The 15,414-nt window shown below is 54.1% G+C and overlaps 1 protein-coding gene across 1 annotated transcript; it reads left to right on the top strand.

Moving 5' to 3' along the window:
- Positions 1-1,194: 1,194 nt before the first annotated feature.
- On the top strand, positions 1,195-7,267 carry ZNF174 (zinc finger protein 174; the record flags this gene model as incomplete). Its single annotated transcript, XM_084248796.1, has 3 exons — positions 1,195-1,602; positions 2,419-2,641; positions 6,666-7,267. The coding sequence occupies 3 exons, from the start codon at positions 1,195-1,197 to the stop codon at positions 7,265-7,267; spliced, it is 1,233 nt and encodes a 410-aa protein (XP_084104922.1).
- Positions 7,268-15,414: the final 8,147 nt, after the last annotated feature.

Raw genomic sequence — 15,414 nt, 5'->3', positions numbered from 1 at the left:
CGCGGTTCTCCGGCCCAAAGCGCAGAGCAGGACGCGGGCGGGCAGCGCGCGCGAGAACATCGGGGGCCCGGCGAGCCCGGAGGGGGCCTCCCTTCAGGAGGGCCGGCGCAGGAAGGACTCGGGGCGCCCCGCACTGGCCCCTCCGCTCGGAGTAGCCCCCAGCCGTAGGGGCCCCCGGGCCGGCGGGGCCCAGCCGCGAGCCCGCCCCACACTCACCGCGCGCCCGCGACGCCCCACACTCGCGCAGCCGCGCGGCCGGAAGTGGGCGCCGCGAACCCCAGCGCTAGTCTGCTCACTACGCACGCGCCAAAGTCTGTCTGGACTACAACTCCCAGGGTGCATTGTAAAGACGGGGCGTCGCGCTCGCGGACATCGACAGGCGCAACAGCCAATAGGCAAGAGACAACGTCCTCGACCAGCCAATCCCCGCGGGGCGGAGGCGGGCCTCCTCCTAGCGCAATTTCTCCGCAGCCAGTGGGCGTGTCCGCGACCAGCGCCTCGCCCCGCCCCCCGCCCTGACCACTGGATGCCCGGTCCGGGGGCCCCAGCGGGGCGACTCCCCTGCAGGCGGGCGCGGGGCGCCGCGCTGTCGTGACGCGGCGGTCGCCGGCGCCCGCCGGGGCGCGCCCTCGTTCCCGGCCTGAGGGGCGCGAAGGAGTGTCGCAGCTTCGCCGAGCCGGGCCGAGCGGGACGCCCTCGGAGGCCGCCGCGGCGGGGCCTGCGGAGCCGGGGGAGGGAGCCGGTCGGCGCCCCGACCCCCGCCGCTGCCCGGCCGCCCCGGCCCACCCCGCGGCCCCGGCGGGGGGCTGAGGGCGGTCGCCCCGCCGCGGGGAGTGGACGCGCCTACCTGTAGCAGCGCCGCAACTTTCCCCGGCGCCCTGCGCCGTCGGGCCGGCGCCCCGCTGCCCCCCGCGCGCTCGCCGCTCGGGTGCGTCGGGCCCGGCCTCTCCCTCGGGGACGCCGGCTCGTCCGCCCGCGGGACGCTTGGAGAGCGCGGCGGAGCGACGCCCCCTCCCGCGCCCCGGGGCCGCGGCGTCTCGCCGGCGCGGGGTCCGGGCTCGCGGGTGAGAAGGCCGCGCTCGGCCGCGCGCCCGGCCCCTCAGCGCCCCCGTTTCCAGCATCCGGAGCCCCGCGCGTCATGGTCCCGGCGGCGTGAGCAGTTTGCGGGAGAGAGACCCGGCCCCGGCCCCCAACATGGCAGCTAAGATGGAGATAACTTTGAGTTCGCGGGCCGACCCTCAGGCCTCCTCCCGGCAGGAGAGGCACATCATAGCCAGGCTCGAGGAGAAGCGGGGGCCCCCCCAGCCCCGAGACGGCCCGGACCCCGAGCTCTGCCGCCAGAACTTCCGGCGGTTCTGCTACCAAGAGGTGGCCGGGCCGCAGGAGGCGCTGTGCCGGCTCCGCCAGCTCTGCCGCCAGTGGCTGCAGCCCGAGCTGCGCACCAAGGAGCAGATCCTGGAGCTGCTGGTGCAGGAGCAGTTCCTCACCATCCTGCCCCCCGAGATCCAGGCGCGCCTCCCGCGGCGGCGTCCGGCGAGCAGCCAGGAGCTGGTGGCGCTGGTGGAGGACTGTCACAGAGCGCCCAAGAGACCCAAGCAGTGGGTAAGGGCGGGCCCCTCCCCACCCGGGCCGCGGGGCCCTGGCGCCCCCCCCCCACCCCGTGAGAGTCCAGAAATGGGCGGGGTGGCGGCAGGTGCCTCCTCCCGCCGCTCTCCAGCCCTCGGGGGTGTAGCCGACGTCCAGAGACCCCCCGCAGGCGCTCGGGGAGGAAGCGAGGACCCAGGTTCTCGCCACTCCTCGTGCCCGAGAACCTGGGGGGAGTCACCCCCCTACACACAGCACCCCGAGGCTTCCCCCCACTCAGGATCCTGCTCCGCGGGGCAGGACGTTGACTGTGCGGCAACTTCCGAGGGCCGCGTCCAGGGAGGGCCCTTTGGGCCGCATTGCCCGCCCCGCCGCACCCCCAGGCAGAGGCCGCGGGGGCCTAGGCCGCGAGCAGACCGGGTCCTTGGGAGATGGAGGGGGGTCGGAGCCAGCTGGGCGCGGCTCTCGGAGCCTTCCTGCGGCTGCCCGGCTGCCACCTCCTCACCCGGCCCAGGCCCGGCTGCCCTTCCTGCGGGCCGTTCCCTGCGGCGGAAAGGGCGGGGGTGGGCACAGCGTGGGAGGCCGCCGGGCAGCGCCTTGTGCCCGCTGCCCTCCCGCCGCTGACCCCGGGCCGTGAGAAGGCCCCGGGTCTAGGGGCTGCCGCTCGGGAGGTGCCGGCCTGGTTCTGGCCACTCTCGGGTCCTTCCCGGAGCGTCTCTCTCAGAGCCGGCCTCCCGGCCCACGGTCAGGGATCCCGGGGGTCGGGGCAGTGGCGGGGCCGAGCTGTCAGCAGCGGGTCCTCAGGGTGCGCTCCGGGGCTTGGGCTGTTCCCAGGTGGCCGTCTGCATGCAGGGGCAGAAGGTGCTCTTGGAGAAAACTGGATCTCAGCTCGGCGAACAGGAGCTGCCAGACTTTCAACTGCAGACGCCTAGGAGACAGCCCAGGGAGAGCGCTCTGGGGGCGCCTTACCTGGCAAGATCCCAGGACCCCCTGAGCCCCCATCATTGGGAAAAATCGCCGCTTCTCCAGGAACCGACTCCCAAATCGACTGGGCCAGGTAAACACTCTGCCTCTGCTCTACCCGCCCTCGGCCCTGTACTGCCATTCAGAGTCGCGTTCTGCTCAGGCGGGGACCATGTGCGTGTTCATGTTTTTAATGTTTGTGATCAAAGATCTCAGTGACACTGTTCCTAAGAAATATGTTTGCTTTTTCTGCTTTTTCTGTGTTCGATAATCCAGTGCCCCGGATTTTTTTAGTGGTCAAGTATTATTCCTCTCCCTGTCAGAGCTTATAGTGAAGACAGCTCCAAATAACGATCATTGAACCCCCCCTGCCTAGCTGTGACTGAGTTGCCTGACTCAGAAGGGCCCCCTATTTAAAAGGGCCCTAATGAACATTCTGCTTATTAGAGGAAAGAGCCCCCGCTGTGTAGCTTTCCACCCCTTCCTCCTCTTGTGACCGGCAGGTGCGCTGACCCCTTGCACGCATTCTCTGTCTCTGGTAAAATGCCAGCGTGGCTGCCGGCCTGCTTTACAGTCTTCCGAGCTGTAAGACTGAATGACAGTGGCACCTCAGTCAGTCTTGGTGATGTGAAGACAGGGTAGGTCAGCAGGTTAGAGAGAGGGCTGTAAAAGAACCTCCTTTCCTTAAGATTTGCTGCATTTAGTGAAACTTTGCTTATCCTCGGGACTCAGGAACAGAAGACCAGGGTGTCCGTCCTGCGGGAAAGCCTTGTGACTCCAACTGAGGCCCTGCCCCCGAACCCGTGGCCTCGTGGGCCTGCACGAAGTGGGCCGCACCCTCCCTTCTGCCTCAGCGGACGCAGCTGGCTGTGTGTCATGTCTCCACTTCTGTTCATGTGATCCCCGAAAGGGCTCGGCCGTGTTCCTCATCACTGAGCCACCCGTGCCTTCCTTCCAAGCTGCATTCTCCATTTTACTTCTTGAGATACAATTCATACTGTAAATTTACCCTTTTTATGTGTATAGTTTAGTGGTTCTTAATGTAGTCACACATTTGTGCAACCGCCACCACCACCATGTAATTGCAGAGTATTCTCATGACCTCAGAAAGGAGCCGGTACCCACCGGCCGTGCTCTCCATGGCTCGCCTCTCCAATTGCTGCAGCTCCGGTATGCTTTCTGCTGTGGATTTGCCCATTTCTGGTTATTTCTTATCAAAGGAATCATACAATGTATCACTTTCTGTGGCTGGCTTCTCTCCTTAGCATAATGTGTTCAGGGTTCACTCATGTTGTAGTGTCAGTGCTTTATTTTTTTATGGCAGAATAATATGCATTCTGTGGATGGACTACATTTTGTTTATCCATCGATCGGTTGATGGGTATTGCTTGCTTCCCCTTTTCGGCTCTTGTCAATTATGCTGTTATGAATATTAGTGTACAAGCTTTTCTGTGGACACATATTTTAATTTCTCTTGTACACATATATAAGTGTAGAATTGCTGGGTCGTATAGTAACTTTGTATTTAACCTTTTGAGTAACTGCCAAACTGGTTTTCCAAACTAATTGCACCGTTTTACTTTCCCACTATCAGTCTATGAGAATTCCAGTTTCTTTACGTCCTTGTCAATACTTGTTATTGTTGGTCTTTTTTGATTATAGTGATCCTATTAGGTGTTTTTTAAATTCTATTTGTTTTTGCATAGAAGAGCTGGGGTGTAGGACAGAGGTAGGGGGGCTGAGAGGATTCACCAGAGACAGCGTGGGGAGCAGAACAGGCAGACTGACTGAAATACACTGCTGAGGGGAGCAGCGGGCGAGACAGGAGAAATGTGGGTTAGCCCTTTGGCTGGGGATTGAACTCAGGTCATAGTGGTGATAGCGCTGAGATTTAACCCCAAGGCCACCAAGGAGACCCCTAGGCTTTTTTTTATTATCCTAATGACGTCAAATATCTTTTTATGTACTTATTGGCCAATTGTGTATCTTCCTTGGAGAAGTATCGTTCAGCTCCTTCACTCATTTTTAATTTGGGTTACTCTTTTTTATTGTTGAGTTCTTTTTTTTTTTTTTTTTTAAAGATGATTCACTTTTTTTTTTTTTTTTTTAAAGATTTATTTGCAAGCACTGGGTACAGTCAGAAGCGCGGGAGGGCGAGAGAATTCACCAGAGCCAGAGTGGAGAGCAGAACAGGCAGACAGATGAAGTACACTGCTGAGGGGAGCAGCGGGAGGCAGGAGAGGTCTGAGCACCATGTGGGACCCTCGCCCAGCTCCCGGGGATTGAACCAGCGCTGCAGAAGCTGCAGGCAGCTTCGCAAACTAGTGCTCAACCGCTGTGCCACCGGGGAGGCCCTATTGTTGAGTTCTAAGCGTTCTTTATATATTTCGGATACTATATATAAAATTTGCAAATATTTTCTCTCTTGTGGGTTGTCTTTGCTGCTTGATAGTATTCTTTAAACATTTTTTTAAGATTTATTTATTTATGCATTCAAGACCTGGAGTACAGGCCAGAGATGTGGGGTGGTGAGAGGATTCACCAGAGACAAAGCGGGGAGCAGAACAGGCAGACTGACTGAAATACACTGCTGAGGGGAGCAGTGGGTGCGCCGTGTGGGTTGCTCTCTGACCAACCAGCCATCAAACTCGTGCTGCAGAGGCTGTGGATTGCTTCATAGTGTGGTGCTTAACCCCTTGCGCCACCAGAGTGGCCCTCTTTAAACATTTTAAATTTTTATGCAATCCAATTTATTTTTTTCTTTATTTGCTTGTACTCTTGGTGACAGATCTAAAATTCCATTTCCTCAAAAGCCTAATTCTGAGTCATAAAAGATTTATACCTATATTTTTTTCAAAGAGATAAGTTTAGCTCTTACATGTAGGTCTCTGATCCAGTTTGAGATAATTTTTGTTACAGTCTTTTGCATGTGGAAATCCAGTTGTTGCAGCACCATTTATTGAAGACTATGCTTTCCCCATTGAATTACCTGACAACCATGTTGAAAATCAATTAACCATTATTTTTTAAAAGATTTATTCATTTATGCATATAAGAACTGGGGTACAGGCCAGTAGTGTGGGGTGTGAGAGGATTCACCAGAGACAGAGTGGGGAGCAGAACAGGCGGACTGAAATACACTGCTGAGGGGAGCAGCGGGAGACAGGAGAGGTCTGCTGCACCAGGTGGGTAGCTCTCTGGCAGGAGATTAAACTCGTGCTGCAGTGGCTGCGGATAGCTTCATAGGTTTTGTCTTAACCCCTGTGCCACCAGGGAGGCCCCAATTAACCATTTTTGATTGGACTGTTTATTTAAATCTGATATAAAATAAAATTTAATATTCAGTTCCTTAGTCACTGTAGCTACATTTCAAGTGCTGAAGCATCACTTGTGGCTGCCCTATTGAATATCTCACACACGCAACACACACACACACACACACACACACACATTTTCCACACTGCTGTTGGATAATACAGTATTAGGTCCTCTGACTTACCCACAGATCATTCCAGCTCATCTCCATCCTGATTCTTAATCCTGGTGGTCAGAAATTATAGATTTGCTGTAATTAGAACACACGTCTAGCCCATATTCCAGTTTCTAAGCACTTATGCTGCCAATGAAAGAAAATACCACGTTCACTGGATTTACCATCATTTGAAGAGACTGTGGTGGTCATTCAGTGTCTGTGTAAGTAAGGGTATATTTGCAATGCTAAAATTTCAGCTCCCTTCCTTCTTTTCCTTCATCGTTGATAATCGGCTCTGATGGGTTTGCTTTTCCTTGTTTTTCCCTTCCCAAACCTCTCCCTGGAGTAGGAAGGAGGGAGGAGTTGGAGAACTTGGTTCATAACTGTACTATAAATCAGAATCACCCCAGGAACATGTTAGCTGTATATATTTCCAGACCTCATTCCCCACCCAGCCCCCAAATCTGACTCAGCAGTGGGGGGGCAGTGGGGGCAGGCTACCTTGTTTGACAAGTGCCCCAGATGAATCTGATGCAGATAACCAGTGGAAGACCATACTTTGAGAGACTTTGCCATATATTTCATGACTCTTGCTGAGTTTCCTTCTTCAAAGTTCAGATAGTGACATATTTCTTTCTAATTATAGAAGCCCCCAGAATGAAAAGTGACAACAAGGAAAATCCACAGCAGGAGGGGGCTAAAGGAGCAAAGGCTTGTGTATTGTCAGCCAGCAGATCCAGAGGGAGTGGTCTGCAGAATCCTGAACCAAGAGCTGTGAACAGGAATGAAACCCGCTTGTCACGTAGGCATATCAGCCCCCCAAATGCTCAAAAGCCATTTACTCACTTCCAGAGACATTGCAGGGAAATGGAATTCATCAGCAGCTCCCTAAAAAGCCACCCATTGAGGGAGCTAAAGAAAAGCAAAGGAAGTAAAAGAAGCTTGAGCAGCCGTTTGCAACGTCTTAGTCACCAGCCCACCCGCTCAGCAAAGAAACCCTATAAATGTGATGACTGTGGGAAAAGCTTCACCTGGAATTCAGAGCTGAAACGACACAAACGAGTCCACACAGGGGAGAGACCCTACACGTGTGGAGAATGTGGAAACTGCTTTGGGCGGCAGTCAACCCTGAAACTGCATCAGAGGATCCACACTGGAGAGAAGCCCTACCAGTGCAGCCAGTGTGGGAAAAGCTTTCGGCAGAGCTCAAACCTTCACCAGCACCACAGACTCCACCATGGTGACTGAGCGCAAGTATCATTCTTTCTGTTCAGAAGGAAGGTGTTTGTGTTTTTCCTCCCCCTTACTTGCATGTAAATCACAAAGACTGTCTGCGTGACTTACAAGGAAAGCAAGAGGTCTCTGAGGAGTGATGTTGCACATTTGACTGGCAAGGAATCCCAGAAGGCAAGGAGTCACAGAAGCTGACAGGGTGGAAAGATGGCAGGTCTGGGCATTGGGTCACAGAGAATTGTGGTCTTGGTTAGAGGGTGACGAGCAACTGCTGAGGGAGAATCAGGATGATCCTGCAGGTGCCTCCTTATGAAATCTCTCTCCCCTCTGCTGCTTTATTTATTTAGCCTATAAAATATGTTAAGGGGTAAATTCTATCCATAATTATATATGCATTTGCTATCATGCTAGACAATCTTCATGACATGCATACTTCTTTAATAAAGATGAGTGATCCACCAGAATTTCAAGGCAAAAGTTCATTGGAATATAAATCCCCAAATAGTCTTCTAATATTCTGTAATTCCGGGCTGTGAACATGACATAAGAATATACATGTCTGCATAGGATACTATTTCCAGTAAATTAGATCATGCTTTTACACACACACCGCACATATAGACACATTTGAGAGATCATTTTGTATCAAAGCACTTTTTTTTTAAACTTTTTTTTTATTTTTTTAAGAGGCATATATTTTTATTTATTTATGATTTTTATTTACTTGTTTGTTTTGTTTATAACATGCACTGGGTACAGTAAGAAGCGCGGGAGGGTGAGAGAATTCACCAGAGCCAGAGTGGGGAGCAGAGCAGGCAGAAGGACCGAAGTCCACTGCTGAGGGGAGCAGCGGGCGGCAGGAGAGGTCTGCGCGCCATGCGGGACCCTCCTCCGGTGGCCGGGGAGCAACCGGGGATCGAACCGGCGCCACAGAGGCCGTGGGCAGCTTCGCAACCCAGCGCTCAACCGCTGCGCCACTGGGGAGGCCCTCAAAGCACTTTTGATAGAATCATTGAAACATTAATTTTATGATATATAAATCATACCTCAATGAAGCTTGTTAAAGTGGCAGATATATATAAAATGTTAAAAGTCCTGACATTATATAATCCCACCACTTCTTTTTCTCAAAGTGGAAATGAAAACCCAGCGTGCAGTTCTTTGTCACCCCGGGCAAGGCAGCTGATCTCTTGGCTTAGAGGAACTCTTGGTAGATGGCTACACTACCTCAAGAAAATGAAGGTAGTGCCCATCCTAAAACATACTCCTAATGCTGACAGTCACTTCAGGGCTGGGTCCTGTGCAGGCCCCACCCCTCCCCCAAGAATCTCAGGGTCCTCCTTCCTGCAGAGGGACAAGTACACACACACACAGCACATGTCATCACATCTCACCCCATCTTTGCACACAGTCCCCACTGCCCTTAGGGCTTTCTGCCCCCACATCCCTGATTCACAGGTTGGTCACTGTGCAGTGACTTCTCTGGGGAGTCCTTGAAGACTTACTACACTGGTGAGTCAACTCCCTGTTCCATGCCACACAGCAGGGACACTCATATGCGGAGCAAATTCACCCCACGCCCCAGAAGCCATCTGCAATGTCTGAAAAAGTTCCTGGTTGTTATGACTTGGGGAAAGGAGGGTTACTCTTGGCCTTGAAGTTGCAGCTAACATCTTAGTGTGAAGGATGGCCCCGCAACAGTTATCTAGTCCAGAATAGTGCCAAGGTGGGGGACCACCCCATACACTAACGCTCTTACAAAATAAGAACTTTTCGGGCCTCCCCGGTGGCGCAGCGGTTGAGCGCTGGGTTGCAAAGCTGCCCGCAGCCTCTGCAGCACCAGTTCGATCCCCGGCTGCTCCCCAGCCACCGGAGGAGGGTCCCACATGGCGCGCAGACCTCTCCTGCTGCCCGCTGCTCCCCTCAGCAGTGTACTTCGTCACTCTTCCTGTTCTGTTCCCTGCTCTGGCTCTGGTGAATTCTCTCACCCCCCCACCCCGTGCTTCTGACTGTGCCCAGTGCTTGTGTAAATAAATAAATCTTTAAAAACAAAAACAAAATAAGAACTTTTCCCCATCATTTTAGCTTTTGGAATGGGCCCACACCCAGGCAAGAGAAATAGGCTTCAGTACTCAGATAGATGTGAGTCCCTGCCATCCCTCAGGGCCATCCCTCTACATCAGATCCTGGTGACAACCTGCCGGATGCAGCACAACCTCTTGTCTTTGGGGCAGATACTTAATGACAGCCCAGTGGACTTCATCGTTTGGTGGCCCTGAAGACTAAACCAGGTCCCTCTCCCAACAACCATGTTAGCTCTTGGGAGAGTTTGTCTTCCATGCTAGACCTGATTCTCACTGCTCAGGGCCTCTTGATTCCTCGTTCTGTTCCCACATCGCCCTCCCTTCCGCTCCAGGCCAGTGTCATTGCTCTCCCTTAATAACGTCCCTAATTATATGTACACCCATCAGTGCTGAAACAGATGAGCATAAACTTAGTGGCTTAACACAAACATCCTCTTCTAGCTCTGGAGGCCAGAAGTCCAAAATTGCTTTCACTGGGCTGAAATAAGGATTAAGCAGGGCTGGTTCCTTCTGCAGCTCCGAGGGGTAAATCTTCCTTGCCTTGCCTTCTTTTTTCTTTTTTAGCTCCTAGCAACCACTTGTATTCCTTGGTTTGTGGTCCCTCTCTCCATCCTCAGAGTGCATCCTCCAGCCTGTCACCATATAACCCCCCGACTGACTTTCCAGTCCCCCATACAAAGGACCATCATGATGATGCTGGACCCACCCAGAGAATCCAGAATAATCTCCCCATCTCAATACCTTTAACTCAATCACACCTTGCAAAGTCCCTTTTGCCACATAAAGAAACATCCTCAGATTGCAGGGATTAAAAAGTGGGTGTCTTGGGGGCTGTAATTTAAGCCTATACCCATCTATTGAATCAAGTTTGTCAGTCAAAGATGACTTTTCCTAAAATCCAGGAAACATAGATGTCTACTTATTTCTAAGAGTTGGGATGGGGATTCTTCCTTAAATAGGAGCTTTATTTTCTTCTTGGTATATTTTGAAGAACCTGTGTGTTTTCTCTGTTCTGATCATAAAACCAAAAACTGCTGAATCTTAATGTTCTTGGGTACCTGTTCAACCGTGGGCCTTGAGTAAACGTGATAAAACTACCACACCAGGGTCTCCCTGGTGGCACAGGAATTAGTCTCAGTGCTACCAAGCTATTGCCAGTCACTGCTGCATGAGTTTGATCCCCAGCCAGGGAGATGACCCACATGGCGCAGCAGACCTCTCCCGTCTCCCCGCTGCTCCCCTCAGCCGTGGATTTCAGTAAATCTGCCTTTTCTGCTCCCCACTCTGTCTCTGGTGAATCCTCTCACCCCTGCACATCTGGCCTACACCCCAGCTCTTGTATGCATAAATAAAAAAATCATTTAAAAAAACTAGCATTCTAAATATCACTCATTCTCGAAGCTCAACCATTGATGTGCCTTACCTTCCCTAACAGGCCAGTTTTCCTCAGCAGGTAAGTCTCTGTTGGAGTGGAGGAGAGCTCGTTAGGGTCTGAAGGCCTGGAACAAGGCCCTTGGGCTCCCAGCCACATTTGGGTGTAGGGCTCCAGCCCCCACCCCCACTGTCTCCCTTGCCCATGCCTGTTCCAGCAGGCCTCGGCAAAAACAGACCTGTCAACTTGCAGTCAGCCCTCCAACAGAAGAAAATGTCTCCTGCAGCCCGTCCCCGTGGAGCAGCCTGCCCATAAGGTTCCTGTATTTCTTGGGTTTGCCCTGTACTTACCCATGAGGGGTGGAATGATTCTACTTGGGATCTTCCTGTGGTCCCTGGTTTCCATGATAAATGGGGAAGGGCGCACCCTCGCACAGGTGGGGTTCTCCACAAGAGATAAGAATGCCCTCCCATAATACCATCATCACCCCCAACAAAATTAGCAGTAACAAAGCTAGCAATTAACACAACACAGTGTTGCAATTTCCCCAAATTGTTTCTAACACAAAAATGGCATTTTTTATAGTGTGTTGTGATATACCAGAAAATTCATCCACTGAAAGAATATAGCTCAGTGATTCGTTAGTTTAGTCATAGAGTTGTGGCAACCATCACCACAACCTAATTCTAGAACATTGTCAGCAGCCTAAAAACAAGCCCCATTCTCATTAGTGGTTTTTCCCTGTCCCTGCACACCTCCCCTCCTGTCACTCAGCAGTCACCAGGATTCATCCAGGTTGTAGCCTGTGGAGTGCTATATGTGTTTTAGGTCTGGACAATATTAACTAATGGATGGAGCACATTTTGTTTATTCATTCGTAAATCGATGGGTGTTTGAGCTGTTTCCACTTTTGGGCAATTGTGAACAATGTTGCTGTGGACATATGCATACAAACTCGTGTGTGAACTTGTTTTCATTTCTCTTGGGTGTACACATAGAAGTGGAATTGCTGCATCATATGGTTAATCTGTCATCTTTTTTTTTTTTTTAAGGATTTATTTATGGGTCTCCCTTGGTGGTGCAGACAATTGAGCGCAGTGCTGTGAAGCTGTCTGCAGCCTCTGCAGCACGGGTTCAATCCCAGCAGGCTGGCCAGAATCCCACATGGTGCGCAGACCTCTGTCTCGCCCGCTGCTCCCCTCAGCAGTGTTTTCTGTCATTCTGCCTGTTCTGCTCCCCACTCTGTCTCTGGTGAATCCTCTCACCACCAGCCCCCGACCCCCGCATGTGTGACCTGTACCCTGGTTCTTGTATGCATAAATTAAAAAAAATATTTTTAATAAAAAGATTTTTTTTAATTTATACATTCAAAAACTGGGATACAAGCCAGAGATGCGGGGGGTGGGGGTGAGAGGATTCACCAGAGACAGAGCGGGGAACAGAATAGGCAGATTGACTGAAATCCACTGCTGAGGGGAGCAGTGGGCGAGACAGAGAGATCTGCTGTGCCATGTGGGTATTGGGCTGTGGACAGCTTCACAGCACTGTGCTCAACCCCCTGTGCCACCAGGGAGGCCCATCTATGTCAAATCTTTTACAGAAATGCCAGACTATTTTCACAGGGTCTGTATCATTTTATTTTTTTTAAATATTTTATTTATTTATTTATACAAGAGCTGGGGTACAGGCCAGAAGCGCGGGAGGGTGAGAGGATTCACCAGAGACAGAGCGGGGAACAGAACAGGCAGACTGACAAAATACACTGCTGAGGGGAGCAGTGGGTGCGATAGGAGTGGTCTGCTGCACCACGTGGGACTTTTGCCAGCCAGCTGGCCGGCCAGCCAGCCAGAATCAAACCAGCACTGAAGAGGCTGCAGACAGCTTCACAGTGCTGCGCTCAACCGCCTGCCCCACCAGGGGAGGCCTGTCTGTACCATTTTACATCCACACTAGAGTGTGTTAATTTTCTAATTTCTCTTCATCCTTGTCCACACTGTTATTATGTGTCTGTTCATAGCCATCTAGTGGATATGAAGTGGTTTCTTACTGTGGTTTCGATTTGCATTTCCATGATGGCTAATGATGTCCGGAGTCTTTCTTGTGCAGGCTGTTTATGTGTCTTTTTTTGAGAAATGGCTACTCAAAACCTCTGTCCTTTTAAACTTTGGTTATTTGTCTTTTTTTGGTTGAGCTTTTGGAGTCCTTTATATATTATGAAATCAAATCCTTATCAGATCTGTGACTTGCCTGGGAGACAGCTTGGGACAGTGGAAAAAGTGCCAGATTAGGAGTCTGCTGACCCAAGTTGCCTTTCTAAGGCTGCAGCCAGCCAGTAACTGAGCTCTGTGATGCCTAAACTCCAGTCCTTATCAGTAAAATGAGGTCAGACAACATGCTCTCGCATTTTCTCTTCAGTTCCAAGCTGCCCATCTATACCTTAAAAATATGGCCCTGCCTTGAGTCAAAATAAAGGTGAGCCTTTGAGCTCAGTGGTGTGAATTGTCGGAAGCCTCGGTAACACGTCTTCCCAGGGGTAAAATGCGCTCACGCTACATTTTCCTAATTTTCCCAAGGAGATGAGGTTACCATCTCTCTTGTGTTCACTCTCTGGGTCCCCTCTGGTCCTTCTCACCCGGCATCCTAGCTTCCTGGGTGCTCTCTGAAAATCCACCAGCCCACTGTCTCTTGTCACCCCCTGGTCCTGATGCTGAATCTAGCGGCCTCTTGGTCAAGATGGCCAGGAGGGGCCACTCCAGCTGCTCCAGATCTGCTCCTCTGTGATGGCAGAGTCCCCAGGGGTGGTTAAGCGCCTCCCTGGCCCATACAGAGCTGTCAGCGTGACGAAGGGCCGGGTCGAGCCAACCCTGTGTCCAGCTTCAGTCAGGAGGCATCAGTTGCTTAGCAGGGGCAGTTCTCCTGCGGCTTAGAGGCTGCGCTGGGGGTTTATTCATGAAGGCCCGTCACTCTCGTGAAAAGCGTTTGCTCGGCCTCCACCCGCCGGGATGATGAACCCGGACTCTGTGCCCGGGAAAGCCCGTCGAGAAGGGCTCGTCTCGCGAATCGCCAACGCAAAAGTGCACGCGCAACCGCCAAGGAAACACTATCAGGGACCCGGGCAGGACCTGCTGGAGACGCCGGGCCCGGCCTTCGCCTCGGGCGGCCACCTGAGCGCAGGCCGTGAGGATCTCGCGGGGCGCGGGGCGCGGGGCCTCGGCTGCTGGCCCAGCGCCTCCGGGCATCAGCCCCAGCCCCAGCCCCCGCGCCTGGAGCGTGAGCGGCGGCGCCGCAATCCAGCCGCGCGCGAGCGCGGGCATCACCCCCGCGGCGGCCGCGCCCCGCTCTCGCTCGGCCGACACCCTCGCTGCCCCTGAGCCGCGCCCGGGGGCCCCGGGGGGCACCGGCCGCCGCTCCCCAGCCCGTCGCGGTGGGGGGCAGGGGCTCCAGCGGCCCCGGCGAACGCCCGGCCACGCGCCGGAAGTGGGCGCGCGGCTTCCGGCTCCCGGCGGACGGGCCGCTCTGGCGCGGCCTCTCGTTGGCACTTCCGCCTCCGCGCCGCTGGGGGCGGGGCCCGGGGCGCGCCGGGCTGGTGGGCGGCGGCGGCGGGAACGGGGGGCCCCGCGGCTGGCGCTGCTGCCCGAGGCCCGGCCGCGTCTCCCCGCGTCCCGGGAGCGGGCGGCTTTACCCCCGTTTATCGCCGGGCCCGGAGTCACCCTGCCCCTCTCCGGGCCCGCCCGCCCGTCCCAAGCGGCAGCGCCTCACAGGCGCCCCACGGAGGCCGCCGAGCGCGCGCGTCGGGCCCGCGGGCGAGGGTGGCGCGGCGGCCTCAGGCTTCCCCGCGCGCGCCCCGGCCCCTCGCGGCGTCGGAAGTTCAACGAAATGTCGTGGCGTCTCCCCCTAGACGGGCCCGAGCCCGAACCCGGTTTAAACCCGCCTCTCCTCGCCGGCCCGGACGTCCCCTGCGGGAGCAGCCCGGGCGGCGGTCGGGGGTTGCGGCCGAGAGCCGCGCCCGGGAGCCGCCGGGCCACGGCGGGCGGCAGGCGAAGCAGCCGGTGCCCTGGCGAGCGGCGGCGGCGCCCCACGCCCGGCCCGGGCCCCAAGGGCACGCCCGTCTGCCTTTTCTGCCGGGCACCGGCCTCTGTCGTTTTGGCCTGGAGTTTCCCGCCTCCTTCCTTGTCCTGCGCTGGCTCCAGCTCGGGCCCCGCGGCGTCGGCTGCGTTTCGCGTTGACGCTTTTCCCAGAAACTGCTGCTGCCAGAGGGGCCGTGAAGACGGGAGGGGGGGGGTCGCCCCCACAGGCTGGTAATCTACGGAACCAGAACAGACCAGTTTACAGTTCTCATGAAGCTCACGTAGTACATTGTGAACAGGTGCAAAAACAATTCCTACTGGAAGCTTAAAGGGATACGAAGTTTAATGAACAACACGCCCTTCAGATTAACCTGCTGCGCACACCTGCCATAAACTGGTAGATTACTGGCAGCATGATTGTAAGTACACAGTCTCGGGGCCTGACTCCACAAGGCATTTACTGTGAAATGTCACTTTACTTTTAACTCCCTGAATTACAGGGGCAGGCCTTTTCTGTGTCTTTTCAGTGGGAGAGAGGAATAGACTATCACCTGTTGCAACAAAAAGATATCGAGTCCAACTTCATTGAGAATAACAACTCAATTCCAGCTTCTTTTTTTTAAAGATTTATTTATTTAT

This window comes from Talpa europaea, assembly GCF_964194135.1.
Source record: "Talpa europaea genome assembly, chromosome: 12".
Classification (NCBI taxonomy): Eukaryota; Metazoa; Chordata; class Mammalia; order Eulipotyphla; family Talpidae; genus Talpa; species Talpa europaea.
The sequence above is the reverse complement of the archived record's forward strand: the minus strand, read 5'-3'. Positions and strand labels throughout refer to the sequence as shown.